Raw genomic sequence first — 13,122 nt, forward strand, 5'->3', positions numbered from 1 at the left:
GCCCCCACACCAGCTGCTTCCAGGCAGGGAGGGTGATCCCCTGCTGCCCCCCAGTGTCCCACACTCCATGGGAGATTCTACCACAGCCCCCAGCCCCCTCCCCCCAGCCATGGCTGCCCTGCTCGGCCCAGCTTCCAGCTCTTTAAAAAAAAAAAGCCCATACTTACTGGCTGCTGCAGCTGCCTCAGCGCTTCTGGGGGCTCGTGGCAGAGCTACCCACACAGCGTGGGGCAGTGGGGGCATCAGGGATCGCCCTCCCACCTGGCAGGAGCTGATGAGTGTGGGGCTTTTTTTTTTTTTTAAAGAGCCAGGAGCTGGAGCCAGGCAGGGCAGCCATTGATGGGGCTGGGAGAACAGGGGAGGCATGGAGCCTATCCAATTTGGAGATATGGCTGATTTGGCAGCAGCAGAATCGATTCGGGACAGTGATTCAAATTACCAAATCTAGTCACTGTCCCTCAAATCAGCTGAATCTGAATCCAAAGCAAATACTAGCTACTTCGCACAGGCCTAGTGTTCACAACTGGCATTGTTTCAGAGGGCTTAAACATGTTTACATATTGTATTGCTTTTGAATTTTAATCAAAACACATAACACTGGACCTTTTTACATGGTCTTTGCCTTCCTTGCTTACATATTTCTGACTTCAGAACCCATTGGCTAGGTACAGACATTACACATATTGCGCATTAAGTAGGCAGAAAATGCTCTAAATCTGTAACTGAACAGATGTTCATGGCTCTTAGAGTGCTTTAAAAATGGTGGCTCATGCTCTGAGTAACTCTCGATGGATGTGTACTAACCTAAAGTGCTTTCTACTAGAGCACTTTATCAAGCGTCTGTTCCAGATCCCATCAAGGGTTAACTTACAGCGTAATCTCCACCATCCCAGGCAGCATTGCATTGGGCTGTATTCTAGCCTCGGGCAGTGCTTGTTTGCTTCAACTGAGCCTAAGCTGACCCCACCCCCTTGGCTTTCACTGACCATAGCCGCCAAGTTTGGCAGTTTTTCACATAACAGTCTTAAAATTCTGAATGCTGTGCTGTGTTTATGCATGTAAAGCTTCATGATTGTAATGAGTTATTTCAGCATTTGTTTCCTATAGGGAAAAGTGGTGTATGAACAATCTGGAATGAGTTAGGGTGGTAAATTCTAATCATTTCAATGTGATATGATAGCGATCCACCTGTCAGTCTTTTGTAACATTTTACCTTGAATGAAAACTTTTTAGATATATTTTGAGAGGATGATTGGGTTTGTTATGAAAATACTTTAAAGACTAACACATGTGTAACACTGCCATTAGGTCAAAGATTCTTTTCAGAATAAGTTATAGGATATGTTTTCAAATTAGTTCAGGATGGATATGTGCTATTTTTAAACTTTGTTTATACATATAGTTTAATAGAAAGCACACATTTTATTAACAATAACTGTGATATATTTGTATATATAGTGACTTACGTTCAGTTCTCAGTTTTGCATGTGCAGAGACTGGAGGAAATTTCTTCCAGTAGAAAAATAGCTTGGGAACAAAACTATACAGGTGTTTGTTTAACCCCATGGCTAGAGAGCTTCACAGGTGAGCTCTTCAGCTAAGCGGCACTAGAGGACTGCTCCTTGGGCTATCCCTGCCCTTAGAGGAGCCCATTACTTGACAGCCTGCCCTCTCCCCAACCTGGGAAGGGGCAGGCTGCCTTGTGGCAGTTGGCAGCTGCTCCAGCCCAACCCAAAGCAGTGCAGGGTGAGCTGGGGGCATTTCACCATGGTAGCAAGGCTTCCAAGACTTCACAGTCTGGCACAGTAGCTGACTTAGCCTGGCCCTGCTGTAGATGGGCAGTGTGGGCAGCAAGGGAAAGCCAGAGGGAGTTTGGATGGGGAAAGTCTTAGCACATCTGGGTCCCAGCCTTTTAGATTTCTTGCCCCCTGCCACTCAGATGAGCAGTGGGGCAATGATGTAAAAGCTGGCAGCCAGTTGTGGGGCAAAACATCTCCTGGCTCCTGTCAACTCTTTCTTGCCTCCTCCACACTCCCAGCCACTCAGCTGAGCATCAGGGTGGCAATTTAAAAGCTGGCAGCCTGGGGTGGGGCTCTGGGAAAGTCTCCCCAACCTAGTTCCTGGCTTCCATTTGCTACCCACCACCAGTTGAGTGGAGAGGGGTTTAAAGGCCCTGCTCCCAGGTGCCAGCTTTTAAATCACTACCCTGCTGCTCAGCTGGGCATCAAGGGGGAGGCTATGGGAACTGAGTTAGGGAGAATTTCCCTGAGCCCTGCTCCAGGCCACTGACTCTTGAATTGCCATCTTACTGCTCAGTTGGACAGCCTGGCAGTGAAAGGAAGCCAGCACAAGCTGGCAAAATCCCCTGCCTCTTCTTTAAACTGGGGACTGCCCAGTTTGAGCGAAAGGCATGGAGCCAGGGCTGCTTCCCCGCACATCTCCTGGTCTATGGGAAGAGGGGAACAGCTCCCCCCCCCATGCACTTTCAAGACTGAGGTGAACCCAGTTTTGGGGAAGTAGGGAACCTTTTCCCTAGCTCCATTCCTTGTGGTCCCCAGGAAGAGATAAGAGCAGGGAAAATCTACAAACATTCACTTCCTTGTGAGAAACTCTCATGAGAGTGATTTAACCCTGGTTGTTCCAGGGTTATTTTTCTCCCAGAGTGGGCATTTTTGCTCCAGGAGAAAAAGCCAGGTTTCTTTTGGGAGACCATTGATACTCCCAGAAGAAACTGAACATCTGAACTGAGCCCTAGTTAGTTAGATTTGTCCTGGTGTAATAGAAAATAATACTTCATTCAGGATGTATCTATGGGCCCCTCTAGACATTCAGGTAAAGGTGTGATAGGATCTAATGCATGATCCACACAATTGTACCTCTTTCCATGCCGCACAAACATGGTAGGAGACATGATTGTGGGATCCATTATTAGATCCTATCGAGCCTTATTTCTAATGCAAGGGGAGGCCAGGATCACAATCCTGGGCTCCCCCTACACTGGTTCCAGATGTGTAAATGGGATGGTGCTGTGGCTGGGAATCCACTCAGCTGTGGGTCTCCCAGCTGCTTCAGCACATGGTGGATTGCCACGTCTGGGAACCCATCAGCTGACAGAGGTCCTAGCCTCAGGGACATGCTACACATGCAAATTAAAGCAGGATAGGAACCAGCTATAAAGTCAGTACACATTTTCCACCTCTTTTTTTTTAGCTGGTTGGACCTTTTTATGGTGTGATAGTTAATTTGCATGTGTAGGTGGTCTAAATTAATTGTGCAACATATTTAAGGTGTAAAGTGGGCCTATATGGCATTATTATGGGTGTTTCAGGTAACAATACGTTAGTTTTGGTTGCCCAACATTTCCTATCCATTTTTCAGTTGTTTGGAACTTTGTCAAACTTTTAACCAGTTGGGCTGAAACATTTCATTTTTTATTTTTTCCTGGATTCATTTTTCAATAAAAATGATTCAGCCAGTCCTAAAAATGAAATTGGGGGAAAAGTATATTCTTTTGTATGCAATAAAAATTACTACAGAGGTTTAATTGAGGACCTTTAGCACTGCCACGTTTAGAGCACATGTTTAAGTTTGGCCTGGTGAAGGGGGGGATTGTCTTTGCGTTAGGAATGTGCCTTTTGCTGTTCAAGTGAAAAAGGTCCAGATTTCACTAAATTAAAAGTCTTTGTTTATTACCCTCAAATGATGCTGATCTGTAAAGGTTGGATAATAATACTACCTGACCTCATGGGGGCATTGTAACAAGTATTGTGTTCATGTTTGTGAAAAATACTGTAATGAGGAGCACTACGAGAGTCCATAAGAAAATTCATAGTTCCATATTTAGAGAAGGATTTAGATAATATGCAGTAAATAAATCATGGGGCCACACATTGAACAATGAGGCTTAAACAAAAAAAAATTGAATGACTGTTTAGTTAGTGAGCACTGCCCAACTTGTGCATTAAATGCAGCAAGGGTTTGCGGGGGAAAGCATACTTTACATAATTAAGATCATATAATTAAAAATTTTATCATCAACCATATGCACAAGGAGGGTAAATCAAGGCTGCACAAGCAAATCCAATGATTCCAAGCTTTTGGCTGCTTGATTTTACCTTTAATGCTCTTTTAGCCTAATTTTGTGGCACAATAACAGCCCGTACTGAGCTGTTACTAGCGTAGGGCCTTCAGAATCAGAAGTTTTATTAGGAAATGTTGGGGATGTCTACATGTGGCCATATAGCACCGTTGTTACTGCACCGTCATTTACAGCTGTGTCATATATTCCAAAATGAAGTGCTAAATGATGGTGCAGTAACAGTGGTGCTGTACAGCCATATGTAGACATGCCCAGCATTTGCTAACAAAATTATTGGTTCTGAAGGCCCTTTTTATTTTGCATTAGAAAGAAACAGCACAGAGCCAGTTTATTCTAGCATGATGCACAGTGAGGCTCTAAGGCACTACAATAATATAAAACACACCAACAAAAATAACTGAGGGCAAGCAAAGCTAGCTAGAAGAGATGCAGAAAAGAAATGCTGACACCTTTTGCTGCATGGCAAACAGCAAGAAAAGTGTGTAAAGCACTATGTTACTTTACACATCTGATCCAAATAAACAGTTGTCCTCTTTAGTAGCTACATCTTTGATGAGGTGAAGGCTTGGCAGTTGCCAAGCATGATATATTTTATGCTTAGCTTTCACTCAGTTGACTTCCCCCCATATAGAAAACAATTAATAGCGATGCAAAACGAGACTATCAAAAGTGGACAATAGCATATTTTGCTCCATTTGCAATATACTTTGTTCAATAATCATGGTCAGGTTGAGCATTCTTTAAACTATTGCTTGTGCAGTATGAAACTATAAATTACTCTTTTGCAGTATAATGTTTCTGCTGAATGTTACTATGAAACAATGAGGCAGGGTTTTGCAGTACCTTTTACTATATGATAACCATGTTCCTACCCTTGCCTCTGCCCCTTGAGCCTTCAATTCCCCTTCTATTCTGATCCACTCTTTTCTCTCTTTGGGGCAAGGACTGGCTTTTTACTATGTGTATAAACACATAGTACTTAAAACATTGTGCTTGACGGAAAAGTGTTGGGGCCACTAGGAATTTCTGCAGTACAAATGGTAGATAACAATGGAATTCATTTGCTCTGTGAACTCTCAACAGTGTTAATCGATTGATCAAAGAAGCATTATGTATTTACTGGTACTACTGCATTACAAATCCATCTTCTGGTCATCAGACCCATATATGCCTGAATCATGTTTGTGTGTTTCAATAGAAGTATCTTGGAGCAGGAAATCACAGGCTAAAAGTTAGTCATGTCCTTAAGTACTTTTCTGGATTGTTGGAGAAGTGCTACTTACCTGTCATAATGGAGCCATGAACTTATTCCCAAAGGAAGCCTTGGACTTCCCCATTATGGAAGGAACCATGTATTTCTTAGGAACAGGTATCACTCCTTGAAAACAGGGGGCTTTCGCCAAGATGGAACTGTATTTCTTTATCCAGACAATCTCAATGATGCTGGTAGGAACACAGCTGTCTCCTTGGCTTGAGCAGGCCATTATTCTTTTTGCAGAGATCTGGTATATTTGGTCTGCCATATAGAAGAAGGAGAATAGTACCATGGAGGCAGCTAATTCATGCATGGGATTCAGGAGCCTGAATTGGAAGCATGTACAAAGCAGCCCTTTACTGATAGAGAGCTAGGTTACATGACCTCCATTTTGCTGTCTTCCTAAGCCCATTGCTTTGACCACATCAACCCTATCTATGCATCCTTCTTCTCTGGCTTCTGTTGCTCAAACTTGAGCTGCTTCTCTTCACTTTCTTCAAAGCCTGCCTCAGGTTACCCCCTACCTAGCTATCAACTGTTACTCACATTGAAAAGTATTACTGACCATGGAAATCAGCCTCCACCATTGCCTTGCTAACTTATTTTCTTGTGCTTTCTCTCATGCTTGTGTAAACATCTGCAAAGCTGTCCCACTATCCTTCTTGGACTCCCTCCTTAAAACTCTTCCTTGTCAGGAGGTCAGCAAATTATTTGGCAACAGCGAGGCCCTCAATGTACAAGACACTAGGATATCTGTTCCGTGCCAGTGTGGAAACAAATATATTTTGTAATAGGAAGATACCTTCATGCTAACCCCAGTATTAATGTGTTGGGTTTTTTTTCTTTCTTTTTGCTCTCCTTTATCATTTGTCTGTTGTTTTCAGCTTAGATTGTAAGCTCTTTTGGGGCAAGAAATTACTATACCTTTTGTTCTTTTGCTGTTGTTGTTTATTGTTTAGATTCCTGGTCAAGTGATGGGTATAGATAGTACAAATAATAACACTACCAGTATAAATAATATTACAGTAATGGGAGTAATATTAGGAACTACTTACAATGACAGATATGGAAAGGTCTAAGCTGAAACCATTCTTAAACAAAATTGCAAATGTTAGAAGGGCAATGCATACTTGTGAAAAACAGCTTTTATTTTCAGGACATTTGGATATTCAGTAATGCTTGTGAATAAATCAAACCTCTTGGAGCAAACAACTGATTATCTCCATCTTGAAAATAAGCACATACTATCTAGGAGATGCAGTCACTGTACTTTGTAGCACTCGAGGGAGTTGCTAGTGCTGCTAAGGCAAATTCTATCAGTGCTGTCAGGGAGTTATATGCTACTGGTCACATCAGGCTCTCTTTGTTTTATTGAGTTGCTTTATGAGTTAATTCTTAATAGCATAGCTAACTCCATATGTTAGCTACAAGGACCAATTCATGGGATCATAATAAATTCTAGTTTGTTGGATGGAGTGCAAAATTAACAGTCACATATGCAAACCTTCGGATTATGAGGGGCACTGTCTCTTTAAATGCCCCCACCCCACAGGAGCTTCAGTAGCGCACCAATGTCAGGTATACCTATCCTAAGCATTGGGTCTGCCGTTTGATGGCCAGTTGAGATTTCTTCCAAGGCCGTGTGGTCTCCAGAAGAGGGACACTGGCTGGTCCTTCTGGCTGGACAGGTAGGGTGCTTATCAGGTTGAAGAGAGGGCCACCGAGGGTCACGCTTCACTGCCTTTTATCCCTTTCTGGAAGACCTGTGCGATTTCCCAGCATCCCCTTGGCTGCCCAATCAGGAGGTCGCTGTCCCACGTGGGTCTTGAGTAATGCATGACAGCTGTCAGTCATAGGGGTCACCACCTGCCGGTACATGCAGTTTCGGGAATCAGTTTGTGATTTTGATTAATTTAACAGTGGTATTGTTAAGGGTGGCAGGAGCTGTCCATCAGAGGGACACCTAGTCCCAGGAACCGGTCTCCAGAGTTGATTAACTTAAACTGGATACCTTGTTGCACATACAATGGAGTTTCAGGCAATGGCATCGATCCTTTCCTGCTGACAGTCTGCATAGGAGGTGTTAATTGCCACTTGTTAACTTGTAACCGCAGCTGGCTCTGCCTGTTACTTAATCCCTTACTTAGATTCACTCCCATTAATTCAGGAAACCTGCCCCAATACAGCAATGCAATTCCAGTGATTACTATTCCAATGCAGTCTTATAATAATAGTTCTAGTAATACAAGGAATGGCTTGACGTTAAAGAAAAATACATTTGTTAAAAGATATAAAATATAAAATACAGAATGCCAGGGTAAAGATGAGACAGATGAAATATAAAAATGCAATATGAGGTAGTGAGAATCAAAGGCCGCTGGGGACAGTAAGTGAGTTACAGATGCAGTAGACTGATTTAGCATAAACTTTAGACAGATATGGGAAGTTTTCTTTGGGAAATAGGTTTTAATTAAAGGGAGAATGTGTTCACCAGGATATACTTACAGTCATATTTTCAATGCACCTTGGCTTTTCTTGTCTTTTACAGGCTTTGCTTTGAAGTGGATATTTGAGTTTTTTTGTTTCCTTTAGTGACACTTAGTTCAACTGATATATAGATACATTTTGTAGGTTTCTCCTACTTCAGCTTTCAGCCATTTCAGTTTTCTGGCTTGCTCCAAGCCTTGCCACACCCGTGTAACAAGTGTGCTAGGTCTCTGCCAATACTTGGAAAAAGAAATGCACAAAATGGGGTGGGGAGGAAGGGTGCACGCAAGAAGGGGCATCTTGTTGCACATAAAGTCAGTGTTCTCCTTCCTGTTTACCCTTCCAGAGGAGGGTATTGCTGTCTCCTTGTTCTCTGAGCTGCCTATCTCCAACTTGCTGGGTCTCAATCAGTGCAGCAATGTCAGTGTTGTGCTTTCTGAGTTCTTGAGCCACTATTGCAGTGCAGTGCTCTGGGCTTTCGTTATTGGGATTGTCCATGTGGTTCGTGATGTTCCAGGTCCCAAAGTTGGTTGTGTTTTTTTGTTGATTTTAACCACCATAAAGGTGATCCCACTGGACATGTTTATCCAATCAAGGAAAAAAGTAGGCAAACTATGTTTAGGGCACCATTTCCAGCTCTCTCTCTCCATGTGGGGTGGGCACAGTGGATCCTAAAGGGGATTGTCCAGTCACAGTTTCAGCTGCTGAATTCCAAGTGCTAGACAACCTTCTTGTAACTGCTGCCTTCATGCCAGTTCATGACTGTGAGCTCTGGGCCTCACAATCCTGCTCCCTTCATTGCTACCTTCACCAAAGGGCTTGAAAAATGTACTAAAGCTGTTTTCCTGGAAAATACCTGTGTGTATCTTCTTTTATTCTGTACCTGTCTTAGCAATTCACTTTCTATCTGTTGCTCTTGAGAGGTGCCTATAAGGACTAACAATCTACTTTCCCTGTACTTCTGTGCAAGCCATATATGGTGTGCCTAATTCTGTGTTCACTGAGGCATACTTTGGTCATTGCTGTTAACTGGGTCTCTGTGATTTCTTTATGTAGTGATGGTTGTTATATTAATCCTTACTCCAGGAAGGTTAATGTATATTAGATGACATGTGTGTGCATGTGCGTGTGCGTGTATTGCAAATATATTACTGATTTAAATTTGTACTATTTTTGCAACAGATCAGGTCCAATGGTGAGCTTCTTATTAAAAATGTACAGCTCCGGCATGCTGGAAGATACATATGCACCGCACAGACAATTGTTGACAACTCCTCAGCTTCAGCTGATCTTGTTGTAAGAGGTAAAATGATCATGTTAAAAAAATAAGATATTTTTCTGTCTCATGTAGGTTACTGGTTTTAGAGGAAGGGTTTTATTAAAAGGATTTTAGTTGTTTTCAAGACAATATTAAGATTAAAATTAGGAGGTAATTAATATTTAAACACTTTACAACCTGCTTATGTTTCTTCTCCAGTGTTGGGGACCATAATGTTTCTGCATCTAATGTATGGTTTCTAAATATAATGTACTTCTAACTGCATGTCATGAATAGAAATAAAGACCCATAGTAAGTGTATTTTTCTGATACAAATAACAATTAAATAGCTTAATTTGGTGTTCATGGCTAGTAACAAAATTTTACAAAATAGAATGAGGAAACAGTATGGTTCCAGAAATATGCTGCATGAAGTTTTCAAACAGGCATTCCCAAGTCTTCATAACCCTTCACTAATATGATGTGTATTAAACTATATATAACATTAAACACATTCCTAGTTTTAAAATGAGGAAACAAGGAAATCTGAATTTAAGACTGTGGCTTCATCATTAACTCATCACTCTGTCCCTAAGTATTGCTGTGGCCTCAGAACAGTGTGCTTGCTCGTATGGTAGGTATCCTACAAGATCTGTTACAATACATAGGTTCAACATGATGAGTTAATTTGTAGTCTTCTGCTTCTGTAGTCTGTGCAGTTTCTGTGTAGACATTAACAGTACGCTCTGAGCTACTGATCCTCTGTAGAGCTGGCATTTTAAAAGTGACATACCTGGTAAATGGGGCAGCACAGATGAGATATTTTGCCCCACTTACCATGTATGTTATATATCAGAAAAGTAGTTAAAAAATTAGTTTATGCCTCAATTCTGAATTTCTTTCACTCTTGGGTGTGGTAAACTTTAACCTTGAAATAACATACTTTTGTATTTCATTTCCATTGGTTGGTTATTAACAGCAAATAAAGTGTCTTGCTACAGTAACAGTAAGGTGAATATAGTGTCAGTGCAACTGTACTAATGTACTGAAATTGCAGAAGACTTCTCTGGATGGAAAAGAATGGTTCATTCACATGGTTCAATGTTATGATAATAGCAAGAAACACCATTTTTTTTCAATAAGTGAACAGTCTATCTGCCTTCACATGCAGCTTCTGTATTTCCTCCTGATCCCAGTGTATTATGAGTAGAACTAATACCATTTACATTCTGAAATATTGTAAGACATTACCACTAAAGTTACATTTAGCATGCAGGGTTTACAGGATACTGTGTATTCAGTTCCACACAGTACTGGGCACGCCTACATTTTACAAAATAGATGGAGGAAACAGTATAATTCCATGAAAGATGGGAGCAGAGAAATGGGAGCATGGAGTGTTCTACATGTATCATGGGGAAGTGGTCAAATATGATAAAAATGGAATTTCAGTTTCACTCCATGCTATGATTTCAGTGTAGTAGTCCAACAAAACGTTTCTACATATCCTTTGTCCTATGTACTAGGTGAAACTAGAATCAAGGGAAAATCATAGATGAAGCACTAAAATGTTATGAGTTTTATCAGGATACAGAAGGCAATGCCACATACTCAGTTCCCTGAATGGTTTAATACTGAACCACAGAAGTGACAGGTATATCCAATAGAAGATACTGAAGACGAGGAAATGGCAGAGATGAATCTTTTCTTAGAGCTACTAACTAAAATAGTCCCAAAAAACCCAAGAGGAAGCTCTGAGAAAAACCCCATCCACTTCAGTCTGTGGAGTGGGGTCATTGCAATCACTCAGTTCAAATAATATTACCAGGAAGGAGTTGTTTGGCATCTGTCATGCTAATATCTACCCTCACACAATATTGTCAGCTGTGTGCCAAACCAGAATCAGAAACTAAATACTCTAATGCTATTCAGTTAATGATTTTTTCAGATACCTGACCATTGAAAACTATGGATCAATAATAGCTAATGGACGGAGACTAGCCAGATAGGTCTTCAATGCCAATACATAGAATTTTTTAAAATGTTGAATTTAGGCATATTTCAGCCAAGCTTAATGTTGTGCTTTCCTTTACATCAATCTAAATGGGTTAATACTTTGTGCTAGGATTTTAAAGGAGAAAACAACAGGGATTCATTCCGTAAGTCATAGGCCCCAGCTGAAAGTTCTTCATAAACACAAGAGTGAAACAGCAAATCAAAACAGGGCTGTAAAAATGTTGCCTTTCTGCTTTATAAGTGCCTTTTGTTGTGAAAGAGACAGGTTATTACATGAATAAATGTTTCTGGTAAAAAAGCTGGTATGTTTCATACAGAACTTGATTCATAACCATGTTTCATGATAAACCAGACTATTCATGGACCTAAACAGCTCTGCCCAGTGGAAATGAATCTTTATCATATTAAAGGTAGAGCTGAAGTTTATTCATTGGACTTGAGCCATGGAAAATGTTGAGACAGCCATCATAGATGGGGCTCTGAAGTGCTAGAATGTTAGTATTCCAAGAGAAGTGGTTAACACGGCCTCCAAACACTGCAGTCATAGACAAATGCAGTTTAGTTTTGGCTGTTTGTTTTCATGGTAGGATAGTGGGGAGTGGGGGTTGGAAATTAGATACTGCTCAAGGATGCAAAAATTTGTATGGTATTGTGTTGGAAATGGCTGATTTTTATCAGTGATACTAAACATTCACCGTTAGGTTTACTGCTGTTGTATACATGATGTGAAAGATTTACAAGGGCATTCATTCAGATGTGGATTTACAGAGCATGTTCTGGGTACGGGGGAGGTGGGGCACTTTAATTAGTGTGGCTCTGAGGGCACCTTCATTAATGAGCTTTAGTTAAACTGCCCCACCACCATTTTGAAGCACAGGGACACTGATACACAAGACACGGAGGCTGATGGGAGTGCAGTAATTACCACACTCCATCAGACTCGATTACAGGTTTCCCTTGCATTATGCTATACATGCATTCCTGGAAAACGGTGCATAACACAAATTTGCATAAAGGGAACCCACTTTACAATGTAACAAATAGGGATATGTTTCAAGACCTCGACTGTACTGACCCCTAGACCCATTTCTACCACTTTTACAAGACCATTTTGGTACTCACCAACAGCAGACGGTGCACACAAGCACAGGGTGCTATCTTAACAGGGATGGTAATTACAGAAACATGTGTCACAGACAATGAACAAGGAGCACAGATTCACACAGGAGACTATGTTTTGGTGCCCATCACTCCCACAGCGTATCGCAGAAAGCAGCTGACTGCAGGCTTCCACCACACCAATCACATAAGAGTGAATTTACCTCACCTACAATGAATTTTTGGTATAAAAAGGGTCATCACATAAGAGTGAATTTGCACATACAGAACCCACATAAAGTGAGGGAAACCTGTAATTGAGTCTGCTCCAACGCACTGTAATTATAGGGTGTTGGAGCAGCCACCCAGCTCATTTACAGACACCCACAGAGAGATTAATGAACGTGCCTCATTTTTTAAGGGGAAAATATCTTTTGAGCTTTTTAACATTTTTAAGTACAGTAGCTATAAATAAGAGAGAAAATGCAGTTTTTAAAAATAATATAACTTATGTAAGCAGTTTTAAATTAGAGAAATCACTGTACAATATTTAGTTCTTTATCCATTTTCTATTTAAATGAGTCCATACTTTTTATAACCATTCTTGTCTTAAGGCACATCTACATGTGCAGTTAATGCACCTGAATTTTCTGCACAGAAAATTCAGATGTATTAAACTGCGCCCCTGTACACATTGGAACATGCACCTGTCAGAAGCAAATTTCCTCCCAATGGCAGCAGTTCAGTTTAGGACTGGTCCTGCCCTGCTCTGCCCCTCTCCAAGCTTCCCTGGTATCAGCCTCAGGCTGGCAGGGAGCATATCTACATGGCTGGGAGGCAGCTGCCCAGCAGCCATGACAGCTCCCCCAGCCACATGGAGATTGGGACAGGTTCCAGTCTCCATGTGGC

At 41.4% G+C, this 13,122-nt stretch overlaps 1 protein-coding gene across 5 annotated transcripts in view; it reads left to right on the forward strand.

The window, feature by feature from the left end:
- CNTN1 (contactin 1) overlaps positions 1 to 13,122 on the forward strand; it is a 615,999-nt gene that overhangs the window by 495,342 nt on the left and 107,535 nt on the right. For all 5 annotated transcript variants that reach the window (XM_019514585.1, XM_019514588.1, XM_019514584.1 and 2 more), the window contains one exon: positions 9,024 to 9,144. In XM_019514585.1, the coding sequence (XP_019370130.1) occupies positions 9,024 to 9,144 (121 nt within the window). The remainder of the gene's footprint in view (positions 1 to 9,023; positions 9,145 to 13,122) is intronic.

This window comes from Gavialis gangeticus, unplaced genomic scaffold (assembly GCF_001723915.1).
Source record: "Gavialis gangeticus isolate Ggan-Ray unplaced genomic scaffold, GavGan_comp1, whole genome shotgun sequence".
In the NCBI taxonomy this organism is placed as follows: Eukaryota; Metazoa; Chordata; order Crocodylia; family Gavialidae; genus Gavialis; species Gavialis gangeticus.